Source organism: Balaenoptera musculus, chromosome 12 (assembly GCF_009873245.2).
Source record: "Balaenoptera musculus isolate JJ_BM4_2016_0621 chromosome 12, mBalMus1.pri.v3, whole genome shotgun sequence".
NCBI classification, from domain to species: Eukaryota; Metazoa; Chordata; class Mammalia; order Artiodactyla; family Balaenopteridae; genus Balaenoptera; species Balaenoptera musculus.
This window is the reverse complement of record NC_045796.1, coordinates 33,125,682-33,151,576: the sequence shown is the minus strand read 5'-3', so window position 1 is coordinate 33,151,576 and position 25,895 is coordinate 33,125,682. Positions and strand designations below refer to the sequence as shown.

General features: G+C 36.7%; 1 protein-coding gene across 6 annotated transcripts in view; it reads left to right on the top strand.

The window, feature by feature from the left end:
- L3MBTL3 (L3MBTL histone methyl-lysine binding protein 3) overlaps positions 1–25,895 on the top strand; it is a 120,100-nt gene that overhangs the window by 59,342 nt on the left and 34,863 nt on the right. For all 6 annotated transcript variants that reach the window (XM_036872190.1, XM_036872195.1, XM_036872191.1 and 3 more), the window contains 5 exons: positions 3,543–3,619; positions 6,544–6,629; positions 8,394–8,504; positions 16,029–16,143; positions 18,819–18,921. In XM_036872190.1, the coding sequence (XP_036728085.1) occupies positions 3,543–3,619; positions 6,544–6,629; positions 8,394–8,504; positions 16,029–16,143; positions 18,819–18,921 (492 nt within the window). The remainder of the gene's footprint in view (positions 1–3,542; positions 3,620–6,543; positions 6,630–8,393; positions 8,505–16,028; positions 16,144–18,818; positions 18,922–25,895) is intronic.

The following is a 25,895-nucleotide window of genomic DNA, read 5'->3' as shown; positions in this document are numbered from 1 at the left end:
TCAGGGATCTCTTGGTTATTTAGTAACATATTGTTTAGCCTCCATGTATTTGTGATTTTTATGTTTTTTTCCCCATAATTGATTTCTAATCTCATAGCGTTGTGGTCGGAGAAGATGTTTGATATGATTTCAGTATTCTAAAATTTACTGAGGCTTGATTTGTGACCCAAGATGTGATCTGTCCTGGAGAATGTTCCATGTGCACTTGAGAAGAAAGTCTAATCTGCTGGTTTTGGGTGGAATGTCCTATAAATATCAATTAAGGCTATCTGTTCTATTGTGTAATTTAAAGCTTGTGTTTCCCTATTAATTTTCTGTCTGGATGATCTGTCCATTGGTGTAAGTGAGGTGTTAAAGTCCCCCACTATTATTGTGTTACTATCGATTTCCTCTTTTATAGCTGTTAGCAGTTGCCTTATATATTGAAGTGCTCCTATGTTGGGTGTATATATATTTATAATTGTTATATATTCTTCTTGGATTGATCCCTTGATCATTATGTAATGTCCTTCCTTGTCTCTTGAAACATTCTTTATTTTAAAGTCTATTTTATCTGATATGAGAATTGCTACTCCAGCTTTCTTTTGATTTCCGTTTGCATGGAATATCTTTTTCCATCCCCTCACTTTCAGTCTGTATGTGTCCCTAGGTCTGAAGTGGGTCTCTTATAGACAGCATATATATGGGTCTTGTTTTTGTATCCATTCAGTGAGCCTGTGTCTTTTGGTTGGAGCATTTAATCCATTCACATTTAAGGTAATTATTGATATGTATGCTCTATTACCATTTTCTTAATTGTTATCAGGTCTCTTTTGTAGGTTCTTTTCTTCTTTTGTGTTTCCCACTTAGAGAAGGTCCTTTAGCATTTGTTGTAGAGCTGGTTTGCTGGTGCTAAATTCTCTTAGCTTTTGCTTGTCTGTAAAGCTTTTGATTTTTCTGTCGAACCTGAATGGGATCCTTGCCAGGTAGAGTAATCTTGGTTGTAGGTTCTTCCCTTTCATCACTTTAAATATATCATGCCACTCCCTTCTGGCTTGTAGAGTTTCTGCTGAGCAATCAGCTGTTAACCTTATGGGAGTTCCCTTGTAGGTTATTTGTCATTTTTCCCTTGTTGCTTTCAATAATTTTTCTTTGTCTTTAATTTTTGTCAGTTTTATTACTGTGTGTCTTGGCATGTTTCTCCTTGGGTTTATCCTGCCTGGGACTCTCTGCACTTCCTGGACTTGGGTGGCTATTTCCTTTCCCATGTTAGGGAAGTTTTCGACTATAATCCCTTCATATATTTTCTTGGGTCCTTTCTCTCTTTCTTCTCCTTCGGGGACCCCTATAATGTGAATGTTGTTGTGTTTAATGTTGTCCCAGAGGTCTCTTAGGCTGTCTTCATTTCTTTCCATTCTTTTTTCTTTATTCTGTTCCACAGCAGTGAATTCCACCATTCTGTCTTCCAGGTCACTTATCTGTTCTTCTGCCTCAGTTATTCTGCTCTTGATTCCTTCTAGTATATTTTTCATTTCAGTTATTGTATTGTTCATCTCTGTTTGTTCTTTAATTCTTCTAGGTGTTTGCTCTTTAATTCTTCTAAGGTCTTTGTTAAACGTTTCTTGCATCTTCTCGATCTTTGTCTCCATTTTTTTCCCGAGGTCCTGGATCATCTTCACTGTCATTATTCTGAATTCTTTTTCTGGAAGGTTGCCTATGTCCACTTCATTTAGTTGTTTTTCTGGGGTTTAATCTTGTTCCTTCATCTGGTACGTAGTCTTCTGCCTTTTCATTTTGTCTGTCTTTCTGTGAATGTGGTTTTCATTCCCCAGGCTGCAGAGTTATAGTTCTTCTTGCTTCTGCTGTCTGCCCTCTGGTGGATGAGGCTATCTAAGAGGCTTGTGCAAGCTTCCTGATGGGTGGGACTGGTGATGGGTAGAGCTGAGTGTTGCTCTGGTGGGCCGAGCTCAGTAAAACTTTAAACTGCTTGTCTGCTGATGGGTGGGGCTGGGTTCCCTCCCTGTTGGTTGTTTGGCCTGAGGCGACCCAGCACTGGAGCCTACCCTGCTCTTTGGTGGGGCTAATGGTGGACTCTGGGCGTGCTCACGCCAAGGAGTAGTTCCCAGAACTTCTGCTGCCAGTGTCCTTGTCCTCACAGTGAGCCACAGCCACCCCCTGCCTCTGCAGGAGACCCTCCAGCACTAGCAGGTAGTTCTGGTTCAGCCTCCTATGGGGTCACTGCTCCTTCCTCTGGGTCCCTATGCGCACACTACTTTATCTGTGCCCTCCAAGTGTGGAGTCTCTGTTTCCCCCAGTCCTGTTGAAGTCCTGCAATCAAATCCTGCTAACCTTCCAAGTCTTGATTCTCTAGGAATTCCTCCTCCCGTTGCCAGACCCCCAGGTTGGGAAGGCTGACATGGGTCTCAGAGCCTTCACTCCAGTGGGTGGACTTCTGTGGTATAAGTATTCTGCAGTCTGTGAGTCACCCACCCAGCGGTTATGGGATTTGATTTTATTGTGATTGCACCCCTCCTACCATCTCATTGTGGCTTCTCCTTTGTCTTTGGATGTGGGGTATCTTTTTTGGCGAGTTCCATTGTCTTCCTGTAGATGATTGTTCAGCAGTTAGTTGTGCTTCCAGTGCTCTCGCAAGAGGGAGTGAGAGTACGTCCTTCTACTCTGCCATCTTGAACCAATCTCCTCCTTCCACTCTCTCTTAAACCCCCTCTATTCAGGCTTTTGCCCTTTCCCATTCCCAGCTCCACCAAAACAGCTCTTTTCAAGTATACTAATGACATTTATGTTGGTAAATCCAGTGATCAGTTCTTGTTTGTCTCTTCTTTGACCTAGCAGTAGCATTTGACCTAATCGATTTCATCTTTCTTTCTCTCTCTTACTTTACTAGTCATTCTCTCTTGGACTTCTTTGTCTCTTCTCTTCTGTTTTCTGTTCTCTGTACTCATTTTCTGGATGGTCGCATCTCTGCTCATGGCTTTAAATACAATCCCAAATGCTGATGACTCCTAAGTATGTGTTTTTAGCCTTGATCTTGCCCTTGAACTTCAAATTTTTGTGCTCATTATCTACTTCTTGACCTGTTTATTAAACGTGTTAGTAACAGAACTCTTCACTCACTGTTTGGAATGTCAGGCTGTGCTTGCATTCTTCCTGTCTCAAAAAATGGTAAGTATACTCTCTAGTGGCCATGCCCAAAACCTTGCAAATGTCCTGGGCTTCCCTTCACTCACACTCACACAAATTTATTATCTTTTAATTTTTGCTGTTTTTGAAGTTGTGGAATATAACACAATTTGTGTGGGAACAAAAACTATTTCCCTGGTATCAAGTTTATACGATATGTATCTGATAAAAATCTACTTGGTACTTATATATTGGAAGAGTGAAAAATCCTTTGGTATAGCAAATATTTTTTTCAAATTAGATAGATTGTAAAACATAGAACTCTGTATAAGGTGTTCACAATCTCTAACATTTTTGAACTTTTACTAGTATTTGAGAATTTATCCTGATAATTACGATTTTTAAATTTATATAACCTACAGGTGTGAAGCCTCTAGCCCACACATTCATCCAGTTGGTTGGTGTAAAGAACATCGAAGAACCCTTATTACTCCTCCAGGTTTGTGTTGATTGTGGGTCTACTGTTTGTTATGTCAATTTGAGTTTATTTTCATGTGCTGAAGAACAGATTCTGTGGCTTCATCATAAGGCAGTGAGTTTTTGAGCATATCACTAATGTGCCGTGACTACTGCTTATATGAAATGACGGGGTGGTTAGCTAACACAGAGCATCACTGTGGTATATGTGGTTGCTTGTGGATACTCCTGTGAGTGATGAAGACTGTCATTATCACAGGGAAAGGATGCCTCCTTGGTTTGTTAGGAGCTGTTGTGTGGTTGTTGCCTGCAGCATGTAAGCATAAAGACTCAGCTTGGAGCTTCAAATACTAGCCTTATTCCATTCTACCAGCTGGTGTCAGTTTTAGGCTTGTCCCCAGTTCCTTGATACTGCGTCTCAGTTAGTACCTGATCTTTTATTCACTCAGGGCACCAACCATTCCTGTGATGGGAAGGCGAGTCCCTTCCACTTTCTGAGTTTTCTCCCATGTTCACAGATAAAAGCTCCTGTCCTTTACTGATTTACAGAGCTGTTTTGAAGATGAAAGAGCATTTACATAAACCGTAAAGTGTTAAAGCAAGGTATTAATGGTTTTGTGGCCCAAAATGGTTTTGTGTTGCTGCCTGGAAGATTTCTCCCATTCAGTCCTCCTGAGTCCTGTGGCTTATGTCATATTAGGAGCCGTGAATAGTGATTGCCACTATCACCATCTGAATTGCTGTGAGGATTCTTTTGGATTTCCCAGTTTGATAATGATCTTTTTTTTTCTTATCATCGTTTTTGTCATCATCAGGGATCCAGTAAATAAACAGGACCAGTGAGCAGCAGGTTCCTGGCTGTGTCTTCACAGCACTGGGTTAGGTACCCTGGGAAGGGGTGGTGTGAGGCATTATTAGTGACTTCTGATGTGAGGCAGATTACCAAGTCTTCTGTCTCCTTTCATGGACTTTTATAATTCAGTAGAATGAACAGAAAAGTTGCAAGAACAGTAAGTGGATCATCTATACCCTTGAACCAGAGACCCATTCAAGTTTGTCAGTTGTACCAGTGATGTCATTTATAGCCAAAGGATCAGGCATATTACTCAGTTGTCATATTTCTCTGGTCTCCTTCACTTGGCTCTGCTTGACTTTTATGACCGCCATATGCTTGAGAATTAATGACTACAGGTTAGTCATTTTGTAGAATATTACTTAATTTGGGCATGATTGGTGCTTCCTCGTAATTAGACCCAGGGTATGCATTTTTGGCAGGAATATCACAGAAACAGTGCTGTGTTCTCATTGCATCCTCTCAGGTGGCACTTGATGTCCGTTTGTGTCATTACTGGTTGATTTTTACTAGTAATTGATCAAGGTGGTAGTTACCAGGCTTCTTCACAGATGTCGTTTTTTTTTTCTCTCTGTAACTGATAAGTATCTGGGGGAGACACTTTGAGATTGTATAAATATCCTGTACTTCATTCCCATGTCACTCACTAATTTTAGCATCTGTTGATATTTCTAGTGTGAATTATTCTGACAGTTGCTAAATGGTAATTTTTCTGATTTCATCATTCCTTGTACATAATTAGTTGACATTCTTCTGCAAAGAATAGTTTTCTCATCTTCCTATTTATCATTCAGTTTATTTATATCAGCATGGACCCATACATTACTATTGTCATCAATGGGTTATAATCCATTACTACAGTACCTTATTTATTTTTATGGCCAGATTTTCTCAGATTTGGCCAGTGGGAGCCCCTTTAAGCTGATTTCTATGTCCTTTTGACATGTTTTTTTTTATCATTTTTTGGAGAATTTCCTATTTTCTGCTACAGCTAGGCTTATCTTGTGCTTTCCCTGACCCAACCCTGAAGTCACCCATTTCTCGCAGACTCCATGGTTCCTTTTCATAGAGAATGATATTTAGACACTAAGACCTAGACACTAGGTGTGCTCACTGCTACTGGACTAATGCTGCTTCCGGCCTCTTAGTAGACATAGGAAATATAGTTATGTAAACATATAAAAAATTTATGTGTATTTCTATATGCATTTGTAGATATTGAAAACCATGAATTTATACCATTAGCTTCAATTCACATCCAACACCACTGAATTCATTCTGGTTTTTCACTTTTCATATTTATACCTCTCTTTTTAGCCAGTGAGAAATCTGGCTTCTATTGTCTCCAGTATATTTACTTATTTTTTCAGTCCCCATAAAGGGGACTATATAAAGTAGCCAATTTCCTACCCTACTGGGCCAACATTAATTCCTACTCATGTCTTCCTACTGGGTTTGGACTCTGGAGGAAACAAAAGAAGGGTGGGAGGGAGGAAGGATATTTGTTTTTAGACATTTTGTTAATAGTGTTCCAGGATTTATTTTAACTTATTTGTTTGGCCTAACAATATGACTATGTGGAATATTTCACATATTGATATATATAAACGTGCCTCATTCTTTTTAATAAATGCTTTCTATTTTACACTTACTATATATATATATTTTGCACATTTCTATATTGATGGTCATTTAACTGGTTTTTACATTTTCACATTTACAAACAATGGTGCATTTTCTTTGTATACACATATGAAATTTTTCCTAGATTATTAGAAGGAAAATTGCTAGACTTTAAAGGGTATTTATGTTTGTGTGTATTTTGTGTTTTAAGACTATCCTTACCTGAGAATGCAAATTGTATATATTAAATTTTCATTTAAAAGTTAATAAAGACATCATGATCTAGATGAAAATGGTTTCATTATTACAAGTAGTTCTGAATGTGTAGCCAGTTTAAAGTTATTTTGTGTAATATGAACATAATTTTCTTCATTATAATGATAACAATATCTCATAATTTTATAGGTCGGTTTGTGGTTCTCACTATCATTTTGGTTAAACCTGATAGGATTTACTGTTTTTACTCTTAGGTTATCCAAATGTGAAACATTTTTCTTGGGATAAATACTTAGAAGAAACCAATTCTTTACCTGCTCCTGCAAGAGCTTTCAAAGTGGTGAGATATTATATTTTACAATATTTGATTAATTTGTGTTGATGATAGTGTTCAGTCATTGAAATTTAAGAACAGAAGGAGTATTCGTGAACAGGAATAGGAGAGAAACAGAAGACCAAAGAAGATGTTTCTGAATTTTTACAGTTTTGAAAGGCAAAATTGTTACTGGGGGTTTTGTTGTTGGCATCTAAAAAATACTTCCATTTTGGACTTGAAAGTCTCCTTGGAAAATACTTATATTTGAATTGGTTTGCAGTGAGTTGGTTGTACAGCACACTTCTGTTTTTCCAGCTAGATATTCTGAAAGACCAAACAGGAAGAGATATTGTTTTATAATGAAAATTATATTTGATCATTCCTTTGGGTTTGTTTATGACAAGCTGAGATGCTGGGCTTTTTTTTTTTTTTCTTTTATTGCTATAAATCAGCATGTTTGACTACCAAAATGCAAGGTCGTCTGTTTTTATAATAGTATCTTTCTAACTCTGGGTCATTGCTTCTTGCATATTAAGATTCAAAGTTAACCTCAGTTGTGTGCAAGGGAGGAATAAGAAATGAAATGTATTTTTAAATTTTTTAAATCTCATACATCTTTATAATTTGTATTTTCCCATGAATTTAAAGGAAAAGAAAGATATTTTAAATACTTGATTTTTTTTAAAAAAAATGTGAACAGTCTATCATAAACAACATTTTTCTTTAATGGATCCTTTTGTGCATAAATTTCTAGGATGTTTAATGATAGAATTAATTAGTAGGCATGGACCCAAATACATAAGAAAAGAACATCAAAATTTTTGAGAGGAAAAACTATATTACATGAAGAAAAGCCATATCAAAGAATATGTATGATTCCATCTGAGAGTAAATTCAGGATTTATAAATGAGTAATGTTTAGAGTCATGTCATATTTATGGATTTTACCTGACTCTCTAACTTTAACATAGCCTCGTACAAAGAAGAGCTGCTTTGCACTTTGCTTTGAACTGGATAAAATTACATCAAGCTCAGTCTGCATATCTAGTGTCACAGTGATATCAGAGAGAAAATTAAGATTTCTCTCGTTTGGCCTTTAAGTACCTTGCATTAATTGTTCTGCATCCTTTACATAATTTTCACACTTGATTTTCACAGTAACACTTTTATTACACCCATTAGCAATCACCTTGCCTTCTGCCTGTAAGTTTTTCAGAGGCTGATGGGTTTTTGCTGAGTGTTGAGGTGTAGGTAGCTGTAGGTCCTCATTCTCGTTCTTGTTCTTAGTAGAGCAATTCCATCTTGCGTGTCTTGATTGCTAATTCTCTTCTTAAAAAGACATCTGTTGCTTTTTGGTCTCACTACCACCTCTAATCTCTGTGTCTCATCTTTGCCACTTGAAGGTTCTTCCCTCTTTTTTAAAAATAATTTTCATGTTTGTTGATTTTTGCCAAGGCACCTCCAACTAATGAGAAGAAACTCGTCATTCCTATGGCTAATCAAAAAAACCATAGTATTTTGAATTTCATCTTAAGATCTTTGGCTTTCTGTTTGCTCCTGTGACTAGTTGCTCAGGCTGTTTCTATTGCCTGTGGGCTTGGCCATGTGATTTGGGATTATTTTTTCGATAGGGAGAGTGAGGTCGAAAGCCATTCTAGGAACTTGAGTTTGAAAGGCTAGTTCTCGTAATAGCTCATCTTTTTTTTTTTTTTTAATTCTGTCTTTGTGACATAGAGTTCACCTTCCCTTCCTCTGAATCTCACTGTATAAAATTTTCTGTTATGGCAGAAACCTCCACATGGATTCCAGAAAAAAATGAAGCTTGAGATCATAGACAAAAGAAATCCCATGTTTATTAGAGTAGCAACAGTTGCAGACACGGATGATCACCGAATAAAAGTAAGTGTTCTGTTGTGGTTTTGTTTTGTCTTTTTTTTTTTTTAACAAGACATCTTAGATGAAAACTTTAGCAGACATTTAATTTGTGAAGTCTGAGAATTAAATTAGTAAAGCCATAGAAATATGCAAATTAAGTGGCTGCGCACATCCTTGTGAGTCAGTATCTTTCCACTTTTTTACTTTACATAAGTTTTCTCTTTAATTATGACTGACTTTTAATATTTTAAGTATATATTTGGAGGAAAAAAGTAGATACATCATATTAAGGTAATCTATTCAGGAGAAGATATAATACTTCATTTTCCAGTAGTGTGTTCTTTTTTAAAAATATTTAAGGTCAGTGTTTTCTTATGGGGTATAGTGCATGTCGACTTTTCAGAATATCCTGCTTTTTAATATAGGACAAGTTAAGAGAAATATTTTTATAAATAAAGTCAGATTTTATTAGAGTTAGATTAATAAAAGTCAAGTACCTCTCATAAAGTAAACAAACGTATAAGAAGATGGGTTCAGTCCATGTCCAAATGCGATAGAGTGAAGTGTAGTAGCAGTTCCGGGTGAGGAGCTTCAGGCTCTCGTCTCTGTTTCTGGCTTCAGCGTTAACTTCACTCTCAAACCAGAATGATGTGCATTCTACTTACCTCACAGGATCATTTAGAATTTCTGTTAAGAATAATACTAGTTATGATAGCAGCAAGACATTAGATTTACATGGAGTTTTACAGGGTAGGAGTATTCCTCCATTATCTGATGTTTGTGGTGATAACAGTGTGGGAGATTTATGTTATTGTCATTACTTTATCGATGAGGCTGAGGCACAGAATAAATTACTTATTAATTTTGGGCAGTGGCAGAACTAAGTCACGGTCCTAAGCTATAGGAGTCTAAGTTCCTGTTCTTTAAATAATAATAAATCAGATCTTCATGTATCTCTAATGAGATAATATATAGGAAAATAAATTATAAATAACATGAAAATCCTGTACAAATGTAGCATTTCCATAAAATAGAACTTTTAGCATGTAATTCACTATTTTTAAGATTGCGTAATCATATAACATTTTAGAAAATTTTATAAGTAATGGAAGACCTGTGTTAATCTTTTTCAAGTGTGTTTTCTTGTTAGTTTTCCTTAGAAATGTAGAATTAAGTAATACATTATTTTTATAAGTCAAATTGGTCAGAATTGAAAAAAGAAGTGTTTTTGGCTTGGGTGCAGAAAGTTTATTCCCATATACAGCTAGTGAAAGTATAAAGTGTCTCAGCCTTTCTGAAGAGCAGTTTGGTGATAGGCATCAAAAGTCTTAGAATGTTGTTTACCTTTTAATTCAGGAATTTCAGTCCTAGGAATTTATGTTAAAGGAATAACCAAAAGGAATATGCAAAGATAAAAGCTGCAAGGAGGATATAACAGAGCCAGTGGTTTATGGTATTTAACATTGGGAATAAGCAGAGTGGGAGATGGGTAAAAATAAATGACTGTACGTCTACATGCTGTTTCATATTTTAGAAGAATATTTAATTTTGGCAAGTGAGAAATTCGGGTTTAATACTATATATAATGTCTGGTATTGTCTTTTAAAAGAATATACATATGTATGTGTATATATATATGTGTGTGTGTGTGTATATATATATATATATATATATATATATATATATATACACACACCCATACATAAGCAGTTATGGAAATAAACAAAGCAAAATAATGACAGTGATTTTCTGTTAAGATTATAAGTGATTAGGTTTTTCTTTTTAATTACCTGGTTTCAGGAACACATATTACTTTTGTGATTTTGGTCCAGAGGGGTCAAATACTCTAAAGTGGATGGTTCAGTTAGTTAATGAGAAAAGCAGCTCTTTTTGCTTCTGGCTGAATTCTCTTTCCAGTACAACATCCAGGTCAATCTTTAATACACAAAAAAGAACTGGCTAATGAGGTATATAGTTGACAATCATCTTTTATAATTACTGGAATGAATTTCATAGCTAAACATAAACCAGTGGACAAATATCTGTTTTTTTATGAAGTCCACAAAAGGTTAGTGAACAGGTGACAGTAACTCAATTTGAGGATTCATCAGAGACTTGTAAAAATACAGGACACTTTCAACAGTAGAAGTTTTTCTAATAATATGGGAGATGATATAGCAAGAACGCTTATTTTTTCTTTTTCAGGAAGGACAAGAAAGCAGAAAATAGAGATGAAGTCATTAGTGTAGTGTAATATTTTAAGTTTCTTAAGGATAAAATTCAACTCTTAAGTTAAATAAAATCAACTTTTTAAGTTATGTAATACATAATATTTCACACTGAGTTATTACAGTTAATTTTTTTTAAACCTAGTATATTTTGCTGTTGAAGAAAAATGACAAGAATATTTTTGCTCTTGTCTTTTATGTTTTTGTGACAACCTAAGATTGTTCTGCCGTCTCCATCCCCACCGCCAGGTCTGGCTCCCCAGAGGCAAGAACTTTCAACTCTTTTGGCTGTTGCTCATGACATTTGATCTGCAGTTTAAAAAAATAATAGCTGCATTCTGCTATTTCTGAATCCATCAACTTTAAATATATTTATTTCCTTCCTGTTTTGGTAGTTCAGGATTTAGATCTTGTCATCCTTCCCTTCCCCTTATCCTTTCAGTAATTATTTCAGTGTTTGTTCTTTTTTTTTTCACTCTTCCATGTTTACTGTTATAAACAAATCTTGTTCACTGCTGAGCAGAGGAGTCTTTTTCTTATGATACTTTGTTTTTCCTAGAGTCAGTAATTAATCTGTATTTTGATTTTAAATTGTCTGTGTTCTTACTAGATTTTAACAAATGCTCCAATAAATCTGACAAGTCTTTTGGTCGAAAAGCTCAAGTGTATTTTTGAATCTTGCATCTATATCTTTCTTTTTTTCCTGGACCCTTCTTCCCACAGCTTAACAGCCACCTATTCTGATCAGCGTGGTTACTCTCTCAGCCTCACACACAGCTTTCATCCTGAGACGCCTCTTTGCCAACACACTATATTGTATATTCATTTTTCCTGAGTCTCATGCTTTGTATTTCTTTGTATACTCTCTTACCTTGCTGAAACAAATTTTTTGTAACTTACTGAGGAAGGATGTATGAAAGGCATATTTTTCGACTCTTTGCATATCTGAACATGTCAATATACTAGCCTTTCATTTGATTCATACTGTGATGGGGTAGAGAATCATTTCCCCTCAGAAACTACAAGCATTGTTCTGCTGTCTTCCCACGTCAAGTGCTGGTTTTTGAGACATCCAAGGCCATTGGGTTCCTTCTCTCTGGGTGATGTACCTTTTCTCTCTGGAAACTCTCAAGACCATCTTTGTCCCTGATATTCTGATGTTTTGTGGTGACGTGCCTTGGTGTGAGGGTCTTTTTTCATTTATCATGCAGGGCACTAATAATACCCTTTCACTGTGGAGTTTCATATCCTTTGGTTTTTAGAAATGTTCTTACATTATTGCTTTGATGACTTCCTTCTCTCTCACTGTTCTCTTTTGCAAGTCCTGCTACTCTGGTATTAAACCTCTGGGATGGACCCCCTAATTTTCTTATATTTTCTTTCTTATGCTTCTCTGATTTTTTTTTCTACTTGCTTAGAGATATCCAGTCTATTTTTTAAATCCTGTATTACATTTTTAATTACAAGTATTTTTTTTTTTAATTTTCAAGAGTTTTTTCTTATTTTCTAGTCTTCTCCCTTCCCCCCTTTCAAAATGGCATCCTCTTTTTATTTCCTGAAGCAATATTGTTTCTTATCTGAGGACACCAGTGATAGTTTTCCTTCTGCTTCCTTTTATTTTCTCTAAATTCCTCTTTGAGTTAGTTTGGCTTCTGCTTTCACATTAGAGCCTCTCTTCAAATGTCAAGTCCTTGATTGGCTGTTCACAGTAAGAAAAGGCGCTTAACATTAGTTGTTTTTAGTCAAAAAGGTGGGCGTTATTGGCTGTTGGGCTTCATGTGGGAAAAGAGAGCAGAGAGCCACCTTTTTCATAGGGAGGTCCCCATTCTTCAGCATCTGGGTTCTTGGTCTAGAGCCTTTCCGTTTCTTCTAGTCTCCTCCCTAGGGAGGGGCAAACTTGGTGGCCGCTGTGTGAGGCAGGGAGAAGGATGGGGTCGGAGGATACAGGCTCTCACTCAGTCCCTGTGCTTTCTGTCTGGCCCGTCACCATTGTCCTGGAGTTTAAAACCTCCATGCTTATGTCTCTAGAAAGTAAGCCTCTACTCCTGCAGGGTTGCTGAAGGGGCAGTTACTTTGGTGGGTGGCATAGAGGATCAGACCTAGAGGTCTAACCACTCCATATTCAGAGTTTGAGCCAATGCTGTCATCTTCCAGACCTCCTCACATACCTGCTGCCTCCATACTGAGTCCTTCTGGGTTCTGCACTGTGAGCCAGTTCACTCTGGGCCTGCATTCCCTCTCTAGGCATCTGGGTTGCAACCCACCCACTCTCTATCAGTGGGTCAGCACTCCTTCATCTGCTTCTGCCCTCCACGTACATCGTCGCCACTTCTCACCTATCAGCTACTTTCCGTCTCCATTTGTCCTTCTGGGTTTATACCTTTTCAAACATAACTTTCATTTCAGAAGAGAGCAGAAATAAGCACCTGGGTCTAAAATGTGTTTTACTGAGTTGCCTTTCACCTGAACAGAAAATACAACTAAATCATTTTTTTAAAAAAGAAATAGTGTGCTTTCTAAAAATATTATGTCTTAATCTTGAAATTTTCAATAACGAGTATTAAGTTTTTATAAAGGGTCCAAATTACACTCCTAGGTTAAAAAATGTATTCAGTTTTCTAAACTATAATTTTAAATATGTGTAAGTTAAATCATCTGTACTATGCTTTGATACGTAATAGTCTGTTTTCTTTAGAATTTTAATTAAATTCAGCCTTGTTGCTGAGTTGCTTTTATGTTTAACTGTTTTTATACTGGGACATTTCTATTATAAATATTTTTGGATGTCTTTTTATGTTCTGTACAATGTTTAAATATTTTGTGTGGTATGTTTGTTTATCTTCCTCTCTTTCTCTTTGTTAGGCATTTGATTTCATTTCAATATAGGACCCAGCAAGAGAAAAGCGATCAGTTACCATTACTAGAATGTCTGATTTTTTGTTTGTTTAAAGCCTCTTAATGTGCCAGGGACTGAAGTAGTAAAGATGAAATGAAATTATATAAACTTTAATAAATTTATTTCATCTGGGCTGCCAGAGTAAGAATATTAATTAGGGTTAATATTAATTTTGTATATATTATTAATGTTCACATAATTTCAGATAGCAGTTTTTTAATTGAAGTATACTTGACTTACAATATTTTATTAGTTTCAGGTGTACAGTGTAGTGATTCAGTATTTTTGCAGATTATACTCCATTAAAAGTTATTACAAGTAATGGCTATAATTCCCTGTGCTGTACAATATATCCTTGTTGCTTATCTATTTTATACATAGTAGTTTGCATCTGTTAATCTCATACCCCTAATTTGTTCTTTCCCCCTTCTCTCTCCCCTCTGGTAACCACTAGTTTGTTTTCTATATCTGTGGGTATCTTTCTGTTTTGCATATATATTCGTTTGTATTATTTTTTAGATTCCACATATAAATGATTAGGTAGCAGTTTTTAAGTGCATTTGCTACTTAGAGAATTGTATTGTTACCTCTGTTCATAATATCTAAATTAAATTTTTTTTTTTATAAAGAAATTCACGTTCTTTTATTTATTTATTTATTTATTTATGACTCTGTTGAGTCTTCGTTTCTGTGCGAGGGCTTTCTCTAGTTGCGGCAAGTGGGGGCCACTCTTCATCGCGGTGCGCGGGCCTCTCACCATCGCGGCCTCTCTTGTTGCGGAGCACAGGCTCCAGACGCGCAGGCTCAGTAATTGTGGCTCACGGGCCCAGTTGCTCCGTGGCATGTGGGAATTAATTTCTAAGCTTGAGAAAGTAGAGTCAGTGCAATGGACATTATATTGAACCCATATATACATACCTTAATAACTCTGTACTATTCCATCATATAAATATACCATAATTTATTTAACCAGTCTCCTGATGGTAGACACTCTGGTTGCTTTCTACTACAACAATGAGTTGAGTTATTTAGATTATCAAGTCAAAGATGATATATTTTAACTGTTGATCCATTATTGCCAAATAACTCTCCAGAAATATCTCACCAGTCAAGACTCCTGTCAATGGTCTATGAGAACATCCATTTATTCTCATACTTATCAGCTCTAGAAGTCACCAAAATGGAATATTTTGGCAGGTTGAAAGGAGAAGAATTTCATCCTGTGATTTTAATTTGTAGTTTTTTAGTTATAAGTGAAATTGTCTTTTCACGTATTTACTAACAAGTTATTTTCTTGTTTATGAGCCACTTGTATCTTTTCCATCTTTTCTGTTAGAATTTTCATCTTTTTATACTGATATATGGTGTTTTTACAAATTAAGGAACGAAGTACTTTGTCACATGTTAACAGATGTGTTTTTCAGGTTTCTTTTGGGTTTTCCATCTTGCCAGCAGCAATATTTGCCATTGTGAAGATTTAAATTTTGATGTACTCGAATTGATCCATCTTTTCTTTTATGGCTTTTGAGTTTGGTGTCTTGCTTACAAAGGCTACTGCACTCCAAGATAAATATATTAATGTATGCTTTCTTCTAGAACTTTTATTCGGTTTTCAATGTTTGGATTTTTTTATCCATCTGGCATCTATTGTGTTTTTAGTAGTAAGAGATTCATAGACTTTAAGAAGGAAATCTAGCTGGCAAACTTGATCTAAAATAAAATATAACATTTTAGTATATCCTTTCCTTCTAAAAGATAAAAAATATGTGATACTTGAAAGATATGTAGCTGATCCTTAGTAACCATGCCTGAAAGACTAACTGCCCTTTTACATGGTGGCCAATAAAGTTGGTAGCCCTGACCACTCTGTAAAATCTCTTTGAGACATATTGTAATTATTTATGAGAAAAAATATTTTAAAATGCATTTGATGGAGGCATATTTTGTAAATTGGGTGTCCATCCACTGAAATTTTTAAAGTCTTTTTTAGCATAATTCTAGGAGACTTGACGTTTATATGAAAGGTCTTGCCTCTCTATTCTCCCTTCCTCCTCCCTCCCTTCCCTGATTTATTCATTACTCAATAATATTTATTGGGTGTTTAGTGTTGCTCATATGAAGATGTTAGGTACTCAAACTGCTTATAGTAGTGAGAGATACATGTAATATGTCTGTAGAAGTATTACCCAAAAAGTGCCCTTGGCAAGACATTTAATTATGGTTAGATAATATGTCGAAGGTAGTTCAACAGTACCTCTTTTCTCATACTGGGATGAAGTAATTTGAATAATTAAAATAATTTATCTGGATATTAAATGTACTATATAAGTTAGAAGAGAATGAAGATGGTTATGGTGGGCAAAACTTTTACTGTAGGAATTCTCGTGACCTAAATTATACTATTAATTTCTTTTTGTTATCCAGGTTCACTTTGATGGCTGGAATAGTTGCTATGATTACTGGATAGATGCAGATTCTCCTGATATTCACCCCGTCGGTTGGTGTTCAAAAACCGGGCATCCTCTTCAGCCTCCTTTGAGTAAGAGACACAGTGATAACCTAAAGAAATGTTTCCATTTTCTTGTGTAGTGTGCTTAATATTTTCTTTTCCTCTACCTTCTCGTTCTATTGGATTGGCCAAAAAGTGCCTTCAGTTTTTAAGTAAAAATAAAAGACACATTCTTCATTTTCACCAAGAACTTTATTGACAACATATTCACCCTTTTTTTCCACTACCTTCTGCCATTTTTCAGGCAACTTCATAATTCAGTCTTTCCAAAACTTAATTATCTTTTTGAGCAAAGAACTGTTCCAGGTGCCTTTTACAGTCTTCCAGTAAATTGAAACTTTTTCCATTAAGAGAATTTTGTAAAGACCTAAAAATGGAAATCCAAAGGTGCAATGTCTGGTGAATACAGCAGATGAATCAGAACTTCCCAGCCAAGATGTAACAGTTTTTGCCTGGTCATCAAAGAAATATGCGGTCTTGCGTTATCCTGATGGAAGATTATGTGTTTTCTGTTGACTAATTCTGGATGCTTTTCATCGAGTGCTGCTTTCAGTTGGTCTAATTGGGGGCAGTACTTGTCGAAATTAATCATTTGGTTTTCCAGAAGGAGCTCATAATAGAGGAGTCCCTTCCAACCCCACCATATACACAACATCACCTTCTTTGGATGAAGACTGGCCCTTGGTGTGGTTGGTGGTGGTTCATTTCGCTTGCCCCACGATCTCTTCCGTTCCACATTATTGTACAGTATCCACTTTTCATCACCTATCACAGTTTGTTTTAAAAACGGAATGTTTTCATTACGTTTAAGAAGAGAATCACATGCAGAAATATGGTCAAGAAGGTTTTTTTCACTTAACTTATGTGGAACCCAAACATCAAAGCGATAAACATAACGAAGCTGGTGCAAATGATTTTCAGTGCTTGATTTGATAGTTGATATTTTGGGTATGTCAGCCATCTCCCACCTGGTATAATGTTGATTGTTCTCAATTAATGTCTCGATTTGATCGCTGTCAGCTTCAACTGGTCTCATGGAGCATCGTCCAGTGAGAAATCTCCAGCCCGAAACTTCACAAACCACTTTTGACATGTTCGATCAGTCACAGCACTTTCTCCATACACTGCACAAATCTTTTTTTACATTTTGGTTGCACTTTACCTTTCTTGAAATAATAAAGCATAATATGCCAAAAATGTTGCTTTTTTTCTTCCATCTTCAGTATTAAAATGGCTACACAAAAATTCACCAATTCTGATAAGTCTTTTTTTAAATGCATGCTAATATGACAGCTGTCACATAAAATCTAACAAAATTGTTTTGAAATAAGTTAAAGATAACTAAGTACTACTAGAACCATCTTATGGGAAAAACCGAACAAACCTTTTGGCCAACCCAATACTTCTCTACTGTACATTTCTTCTTTGGTTAATCCTTTTGCCTCTTACTGCATTTTTAGTTACCTGATAGTCAAAAATACATAAACGAAAAGATTTAATATTTGAAAAAGTAGAGTGTTTCTAGACTTTCGTTTATTTAACAGTATCATCATCTTTTAAAACTAGTACTAAATTTTGGAAGACAATTTGTCAGACTATCAAAATTTAATGTATCAATGTCAATATACTAATAGTGATTTTATATTGTAGTTTTGCAAAATAGTACCATTGGGAAAAACTGGACAAAGTGTAGAAGGGATCTCCCTGTGTATTATTACATACAACTGCATGCAAAGCTGCAGTCACCTCAATAAAAATTTCAATTAAATTCAATTTTTTTAAAAAGGTACACTGAGAACTTGACATACCAGATCTCAGTTTTGGAGGAAAATAAATACATTGTAGAAAGAAAAATGTAGCAAATACATTATTGTCGGGTTTCTTAAAAATTTAACATGCCTTCCCCACCTGGTGGCTTCACTTCTGGATGCCACATAGAAGCTACATAAGGGCACCAGAATGCACAGACATGGTATCGGCTACAGTATGTTTAAAATAATAAACCTTGGAAACAAATATTGGTTAAATAAATTATGGTGCACTCATGCTACAGCTACAATGCAACAGTCATAAAAATATTACTATTGAGATGGAAAGATTTATAAGACATGAAGTTAAAGACCAAAGAAGAATGTTTCAGAATCGTACATATCTATGTTGTGCCTTTTATGTGGCAAAATAAAACAAAACCAAAAACTTGATACATGTATATATACAAATGTAGATACATGTGGGAATGCTTGGAACATCTAGGAAGCTTACACATTAACATGATTAGTCAGGAAAAGGAATGAAATGTGAGGGGAGTTGCTTGAGGGGATCCGTAACTGTTCTTCTGTATTCTGGTGTATTCTCTGAAGTTTTCACAGTGTGCAGGTATTCATATATTAATTATGTTATTTACTTGATCAAAATGTTTAGAATCATCTCATTATTTTAGATTTCGGTATCTCTGGAATTTGTGAAATTTTGAAAGAGTGTTGGATCAAAGGTTACCATTTCACTGTTGAAGTGTGAACAAAGTCCTAGGGGAAAACCTTTAGAAGTAGAGACTTTAAACATATTTTTAATTTTGTAGGACCTTCTTTTTCTGTTTATACATGTTTATTGAAAAATTGGATTTTTTTTCCCTATTCTGATCCAAGACATTTGACTCTTATAGCCTTACATTTTTGCTTTTGTTTTTTTTTTTGGCTTTTTAATAGGCCCCTTAGAATTAATGGAAGCCTCAGAACACGGTGGATGCTCGACCCCAGGATGTAAAGGGATTGGCCATTTTAAGAGAGCAAGACACCTGGGCCCTCACAGGTATGTGGTGCTGCCACTCAGGTAGAGATTCCTTACGTGGTCAGAGGGTGCCTGTCCCTTGTATGTGGAAGATAATGATTTCTATGTATACTAAATAGATATTAACTAATTCTGCATTCAGATCCGTATGAAAAGTGGTTACCATGGTGACCATGTAAAAATGAAGAGTGTATCTGTAGTTAAATTTGCCTGGGAAAGAATGCGTTCATGATTTAAAATAGATTTACTCTAGGTACTTGGCTTTTCTTGGCAACCTGATTAGTTTTATAGATACTGAACTTCTGAAATAGTCGTTTTGAGTTGACTATTAATAATGAGAAGAGGGCAGGCCTTGTTGAAGTATTTGTTTGGTAGAATATTCTATGATTGGGTGACAACAATTTGAATATCGAGAGGTGAGATTATTGTAGATTAGCAGCAAAGATCACAAAAGGCACAAATATAAATAGACAAACATCAGAATACATTGTCAAAAATAAAGAGTTTTTCAATATTTTTCTCTCACATGTAAGTAACTTAAAAGAAAGAGACCAAATTTGTACATTTGAAACTTGATGTATTGTTTAGGCAATTTGGGGTCTTTGTAGACACGTTAAAATATTCCTGAAATAGTAAGAAATTTCTGTGATTTAACTGGGATTTTTAGAGGACAGAGGCATCACCTAATTCACGTACATATTAAAATAATAATTTGTCAGTATAAGTATTCTAACTGTATGTTAATTGGATGGCCCAGTAATAAAAATGATTCCTTGTTCACCTAGTTTATACAGGTTGTGAATCTAGGTCTTTAAAAAATCTGAAGATTTCACTACCTGTTCCTCTAAGAATTAATAGGAATTGTTAAATTGGTGTGATTATTTTATCTTTATATAATTTCCTCTTTCTTAAATCTCTGCAGCCTCAAATGCTGCTTATCTTCCTTTTGCAACACTCCTGCCAAGTTTTTTTATGGGGTTCAGTGTGTTCCAGAGTAAAAGTCTGTGCATAGACAGAATAATGATTCCATTTGCAAATATCCATTTAAAAATCCTTTTCATGGCTTGTATGACTGCACACCAAAAGTTGTATGATTAAAGGAACAGAAAAATACTGCATCTTAGAAGTGATTCAGTATTGGCAAGTGAAAGCAGCTGAATTACTTTTAGGCATTACAGTAGTATCTCCCTTACCCCCCTTATCCCTGTGGGAGATATGTTCCAAGATCCCCAGTGGATGCCTGAAACCTCAGATAGTACCGAACCCTATATGTACTATGTTTTTTCCTATACATACATACCTGTGATAAAATTTAATTTATAAATTAGGCAGAGTAAGAGATTGGCAACAATAATAATAAAATAGAACAATTATAACAATACACTATAACAAAAGTTATGTGAATGTGGTCTCTCTCTAAATAGCTCATTGTACAAATTTAATGCCTTTTCCATTTTAACTCAGTGCTTATTACACACTAACTTTCGCAGTTTGAGGTGCGACAGCAGTACTAACACGAATTTCTTTTTCTTTCTTCAAAATTTCACAGATAGAAGATTCGTTCTTACTGTAGGGTTTAGCAACCTCAGCATATGATTTTTTCCTTTCTTCGTGAGGTTGAGAACTGTCACTTTTTCACCTAAGGAAGCGCTTCACGGCTTCCCTTTGGGGTACCTGGATTGCCAACATCACTACTGTTGCACTTTGGGCTGTTATTAAGTACAGTGAGGGTGACTTAACACAAGCACTGTGATACCTCGACAGTGGATCTGATAACCTAGGTGGCTACCAAGTGACTAACGGGCGGGATACGCTGGACTAAGGGGTGATTTGCTCCCTGGCAGGTCAGAGTGGGACAGCGTGAGATTTCATCACGCTACTCAGAATGGCGCACAGTTTAAAACCTGTGAATTGTTTACTTCTGGAATTTTTCCTTTAATATTTTCGTACCTTGGTTGACCTCAGATAAGTGAAACCACAGAAAGCAAAACCACGGATAGGGAGTGACTACTGTGTATAAGTCCAAAAACTCATTAGTATGCTAAATTTCCATTATATATCTATAAATTCTTTCATTTAGTAAATATTTTTGAGCAGCGGGTTTTTTTTTTTCAGTAAGATTTATTGAGCATTTGTTTACTCTCTCTGAGCTTTGCACTAATTGTTTTACATGTATTGGATAACCTTCAAGCAACCCTATAATATAGAACTATTATTTCCTCCATTTTTTTGATGAAGCCACCATGGCACTCTAGAAGTTTTTCTAACTTGCCTACTTGACTGCTGGTGAGGGGGGAGCCAGGAATGGTGCCCAGTCTAACTGTGCCCTTGACCACCCCCCTCTCACTGACTCTCAGGGCACGGCTCCCTGAATTAGTCACAGATCCAGCCTTCAAAGAACTCAGGGACTAATGGACCTATAAAAGCTGTACATAATTTTATTAAAATATAAGATACAAAATAGTAACTAATATTGAAACTTTGACATATGTACCTCTCTACTGTACAACCCCAAGATGTTCATTGAACCAAAGGCAATTTGCTCAAATTATGAAGGAAAAAACGAAATCTTAAAAATGGGTGAATACTGGCATTATGTTTTTGGGGGTACAATGAAAAATTTACAAAGAATTTTTTTTTTTTGGTCTTCTGGGAAGAAAATCCACCTTGTAACAATGTCCATAATCTCTTTAGGAGAGCAGAGAGGTTTGCCTGTCACAGCAAGGTCTGTGGTGACAGCCCTGTCCCCTGCCTGATGGCACCAGCCATTCATTAAGACTGCCTTTCCCTAAGTGTGCTGTGGACCTCTGAGGGTCCTTCAGCTGGTCCACACCCATTTCACAAAGTTTCAGTGACTATCTCTGGAGTCTTTTTTCAAAGATGAAGTGTTGTATTTGCTAAATGAAGGGAGAAATTATGGGGAGAATCATGAAAGATGTTATGGAGAAATGTGATCCAAAAAAAAAATCTATCAGTATAATTGGAACCATAGTGGAGAATGACTCATTGTTTTCTGGAATGAGAGAGGAAGAAGTATACCTCATGGCTTAGAAGCCATGCATTGATAAAGGAGTCGTGTTCATTTCCTTGTCACGTATCAGACATAACCGGCAGATCTGTATATAACTCTGGGTCAGGGATGCGATCCAGAGAAATAGTGTCAGCTCCTGCCCGTGTCCTATATTCCCTTCTTTTCAGCCCTTTCAGCTGGCTTTTCTTAGTCTCCCTGAATATGCTGTTCTCTTTTCAGCACTCAAAGCTCTTTATCTGGCGGGATGTTAATCCTTACCAGTCACAGCCTGTTTTCCATTTCCTTGGTAGACTTGTGGAAGAGCTGCTGCATCATGGCTATTCTTTAAAAGGTTCATTTCACTGGCGCTTATTTTTGTCCTTACTGAGAATGCTGTGCTTAGGAAAACATAACGAGAAAATTCTCTTTGGATTAATCTACTGAGAAACCACATAAATCAAAACATGCGTTCTTTGCTTAGATAACAAGGAAAGTTGCTCTTTTGGCACGAATAATCAATTTTATGAACATGTAAGCAAAAGCCAGTGTTTTGACTAGCATGTGTTGCTAGAGTCTCCAGAAATTACAATAGTTGTATTTGATCTAAGAAGTGTTAGAAATAGAAATGTGTTCTCAACAATGAAATGTAAGAATGTGATGTTTTTCAGTGTTAAAATGTAAACAGTCAGGGAGTGAGTTGGATGTGGATATGGTGTTCTCCTTTCTAGGGACGTTCAGGAGCCAGATGACTTAATTCTATCTCTAGCAAGGCAGCATTAATATTGGTTGTGTCATGGTGTTTCCCTTTGTTGATTCATTCATTTGGCCTACCGAGAGGTCATAATGGGAGGCGATTAAAGGATAACTAAAGTTATATAAAACTAAATGTTCTACGTATCTAATGCCTTCAGAAGTAAATGTTTCCTGTGTAAGATTTTATCTTGGTGAAATTAAATAAGAAAAGAAAAAAAACAGAGAGTACTTCCTGCAACCTTAAAGGGTATTTATAAAGTCCATGGAGAGTTTTAAAAAATTGGTAACTCTGGATTTATACCTGCAAACTATAGTCATCATATTCGTTCAGCATCCATCCATTCATGGAACAAACACTTATTGAGTGTCTGCTGTATGCAGATACTGGGTTAGGTGATGGGCTGTACAGAGGAGAGGGCCCCTGCTTCTAAGGAGAACAGTGTGGTACAAACAGATTTTTGGAGAGGCATGAATGAGCAGCACTCGGAGAGAAGCATCAACTTTTCCTGAGGGAAGCAGAGAGCCTCTATAAACGGGGCATATTATGGAGTTTTGAATGCTATTGTTTATTTTTGCTGATGGTCTTTTACACAGTAGGGGTTAAGTGTTACTCTTCTTCTCCTTTTAAAATAATAATCCTAGGCAAGATTTTTTTTTGTGGCTTCCTATTTGCGAGGCACTTAGATCTGTTATCTCATTTAATTCTCTCAGCAGTTCTGTAAAGCTGGCACTGTTCTAATCTCTGTTTTACAGAAGTGGGAGGAGAGATTTAGAATGCTTGAGAGAGTGCCCAGGATCAGAGAGTGGCAGACCCGGGATTCAGCCCAGGCTTTTGAGGCACTTAAGTCACTACTCTTAACCGCTAGACTCTCATGCAAAGCACAGTGGCTGGATAGAGCATGTATTTTATAGGTTCTTGTCCCGACAGAGTGTGAGAATGATTATGTGAGCACTTAGAAAACTGAAGACATTGTCCAGTTGTTTAAATAAGTGTATTTATAACTAAAAGGGCTTTAAAGGTGGCAGTGGAAAGCAGTGAACATGGCAGTTTCCCCACCTTTCCTAATAAGCTGGACCAGTCTTTACAAGGAAAAACTGCCTTCTTACAGTGGCCAGTGGGACAAGTATTTGTATATATAGCAGATACGGAATTATTTGCTAATAGAACAAGCGTGCACCCTAATAAAGTCCTTACGGTAGAGAGCTGTGTAATCCTGTGTGAATCTGTTCCCCTGCCTTCTGAGGAACTGCGTAATGGTAGAGTTGTGTGTACACGTATACATGCGTGTGCCCATGACTAAGTACACATGTTGTGCCGTGAGCCATGCCTTACTTACGTTTTGTTACTAGAAACTTAGTAGACGAGAAACTAGAAATGATTATAAGCCTAATGAGAACCCACTTTTTCTACAGAAGTTTGATCAGCACTGCTCTGTTGATAAAGTCATTCAATTTTAAAACTGCATATGAATTTTATAAACTTAAAAGTGAGGAAATTGGCCCAGAGAGGTTAAGTACTGCCTCAGTTTATATTAGCTACGTGACAGTAGCACCTTGCTAGAAGATGGCACTCTCAGATGGGTCACGGATTAGGCATAAGGAAATTGCAAGGTACTTTTTGCCAGTGTAGTGTAACGATTAGGAGACAGCCAGAGTTCATACTCTAATGGGATGATACTAAGCAAGTTCCCTTTTTAAAGCCTCAGTTTCAACATCTATAAACTGAGCATTAGAATAGGAGTGACTTCCCAGGGTTGTGGGAGTTAGATGAGGTGATGCAAGTAAAGCACGCAGCCCGGGTAACGCACTCAGTCTGTGGTAATGTTTGTCGTTGTCATCTTCATTTTACAAATGAGAAAACGGAGTCTTCCAAGTTATGCCTGCTCCTTGTGGATAAAGCTGCAGAGCACATTTAAAACCAGATTTCTGATATCCGTCTGGGGCATTGCCTATCCCTCTGTGTACACTTCATTTGCATTTTGTGGCATCTTCTTTTTTTTTTTAATCACCTCCTACTGTGGGAACCAGCTGCCTTCCCTTTCTGCCCCAGAGTAGTTGTAAGAATAAGAGGTGTGTAAACCCATTTGAGTTTTCTCAGGGTTCAGAAGGAGAGAAGGTGTTAGCACAAAATCTATAACTGATCAGCGTGTGGTTGCCTTGATTGATCATCGTGGCCCATTAGTAAATCTTTGCTTGGAAGGCTGTGATTGTTTCCCCTACTTCAGGGTGAGAATTTGAAATTACCCTCTGGCCCTAGCAATCGAGAAACGGGGGATATTTAGGTGGCAAGTCTCATTCTGGTCTGCAGTCTTGCCTCTCTCTGAGCTACCCAGGTTTACATATGGTGATCTAGAGAGACATATTCTTCCTTCACTTAATCAACAAACAGATGAAGGGGCTCCCTCATGGAGCTTATAATATAAGCCTTCTACACTGTAACTGTTCACTATAGTGTGTAGTTGGAGACCCAGCCCATCTAAAAATCCAAGAATCTTCCCTGTATTGGAGTGGCGCTTGGGGTTAGGACCAGGACCTTCATTTTCTTTACTTTCTTCATATCCAATAAATTCCAAAGTGAACATACAGTTAGTCAATAATCGTAAAGCCAGGTGTTTAACGGTGAGTCAAACATTTGATGATTGCGATATTCTAGGAAGAGCAGCATACTGTCCGTCAAAAGAAACCAAAAAATATATATTTGGATTTTTTTTCCTGCTACCACAAAATTTAAGTAGATAAATTTGCAGTAGAAATACATACACAGTTTGAGGAAGAAAGAATAGAATAGAGTCAAAGATGACCACGATCTGAGTTGGTTAATACATTTCCTTTATCAGAAACCAAGAATCAAGAGCAGGAAGAGGAGGTAGTTGTGTTTTTTTATCCTTTTTCTTTTTCTTTTCCAGGGGAAGGGAGTTTATTAAAGATGAATTTGGTTTAAACACATTTATTATAAGACAGCCCTAAGACAGTTACATGTTGCCTGAAACCAAGATCAGGGTCAGGCAGGGCTCCACCTCCCTTAGGGGAGCCACAGGATCCCCTTCCTCGGGCCTGTGGGCAGAAGACCTAAATGTAGCCCAGCAGATGCTGCCATCTGGGGCTTCCATCATGAGGGGTGACGTGAAGGTAGATCGGACTTATTTGCAGCCTCCGTGGAATGGAGGACTGGGTGAGGTATGGAAGTGGCTGAGGGGCTGAGAAGAGGGATGAATGCTGTAGCCCAGCAGCC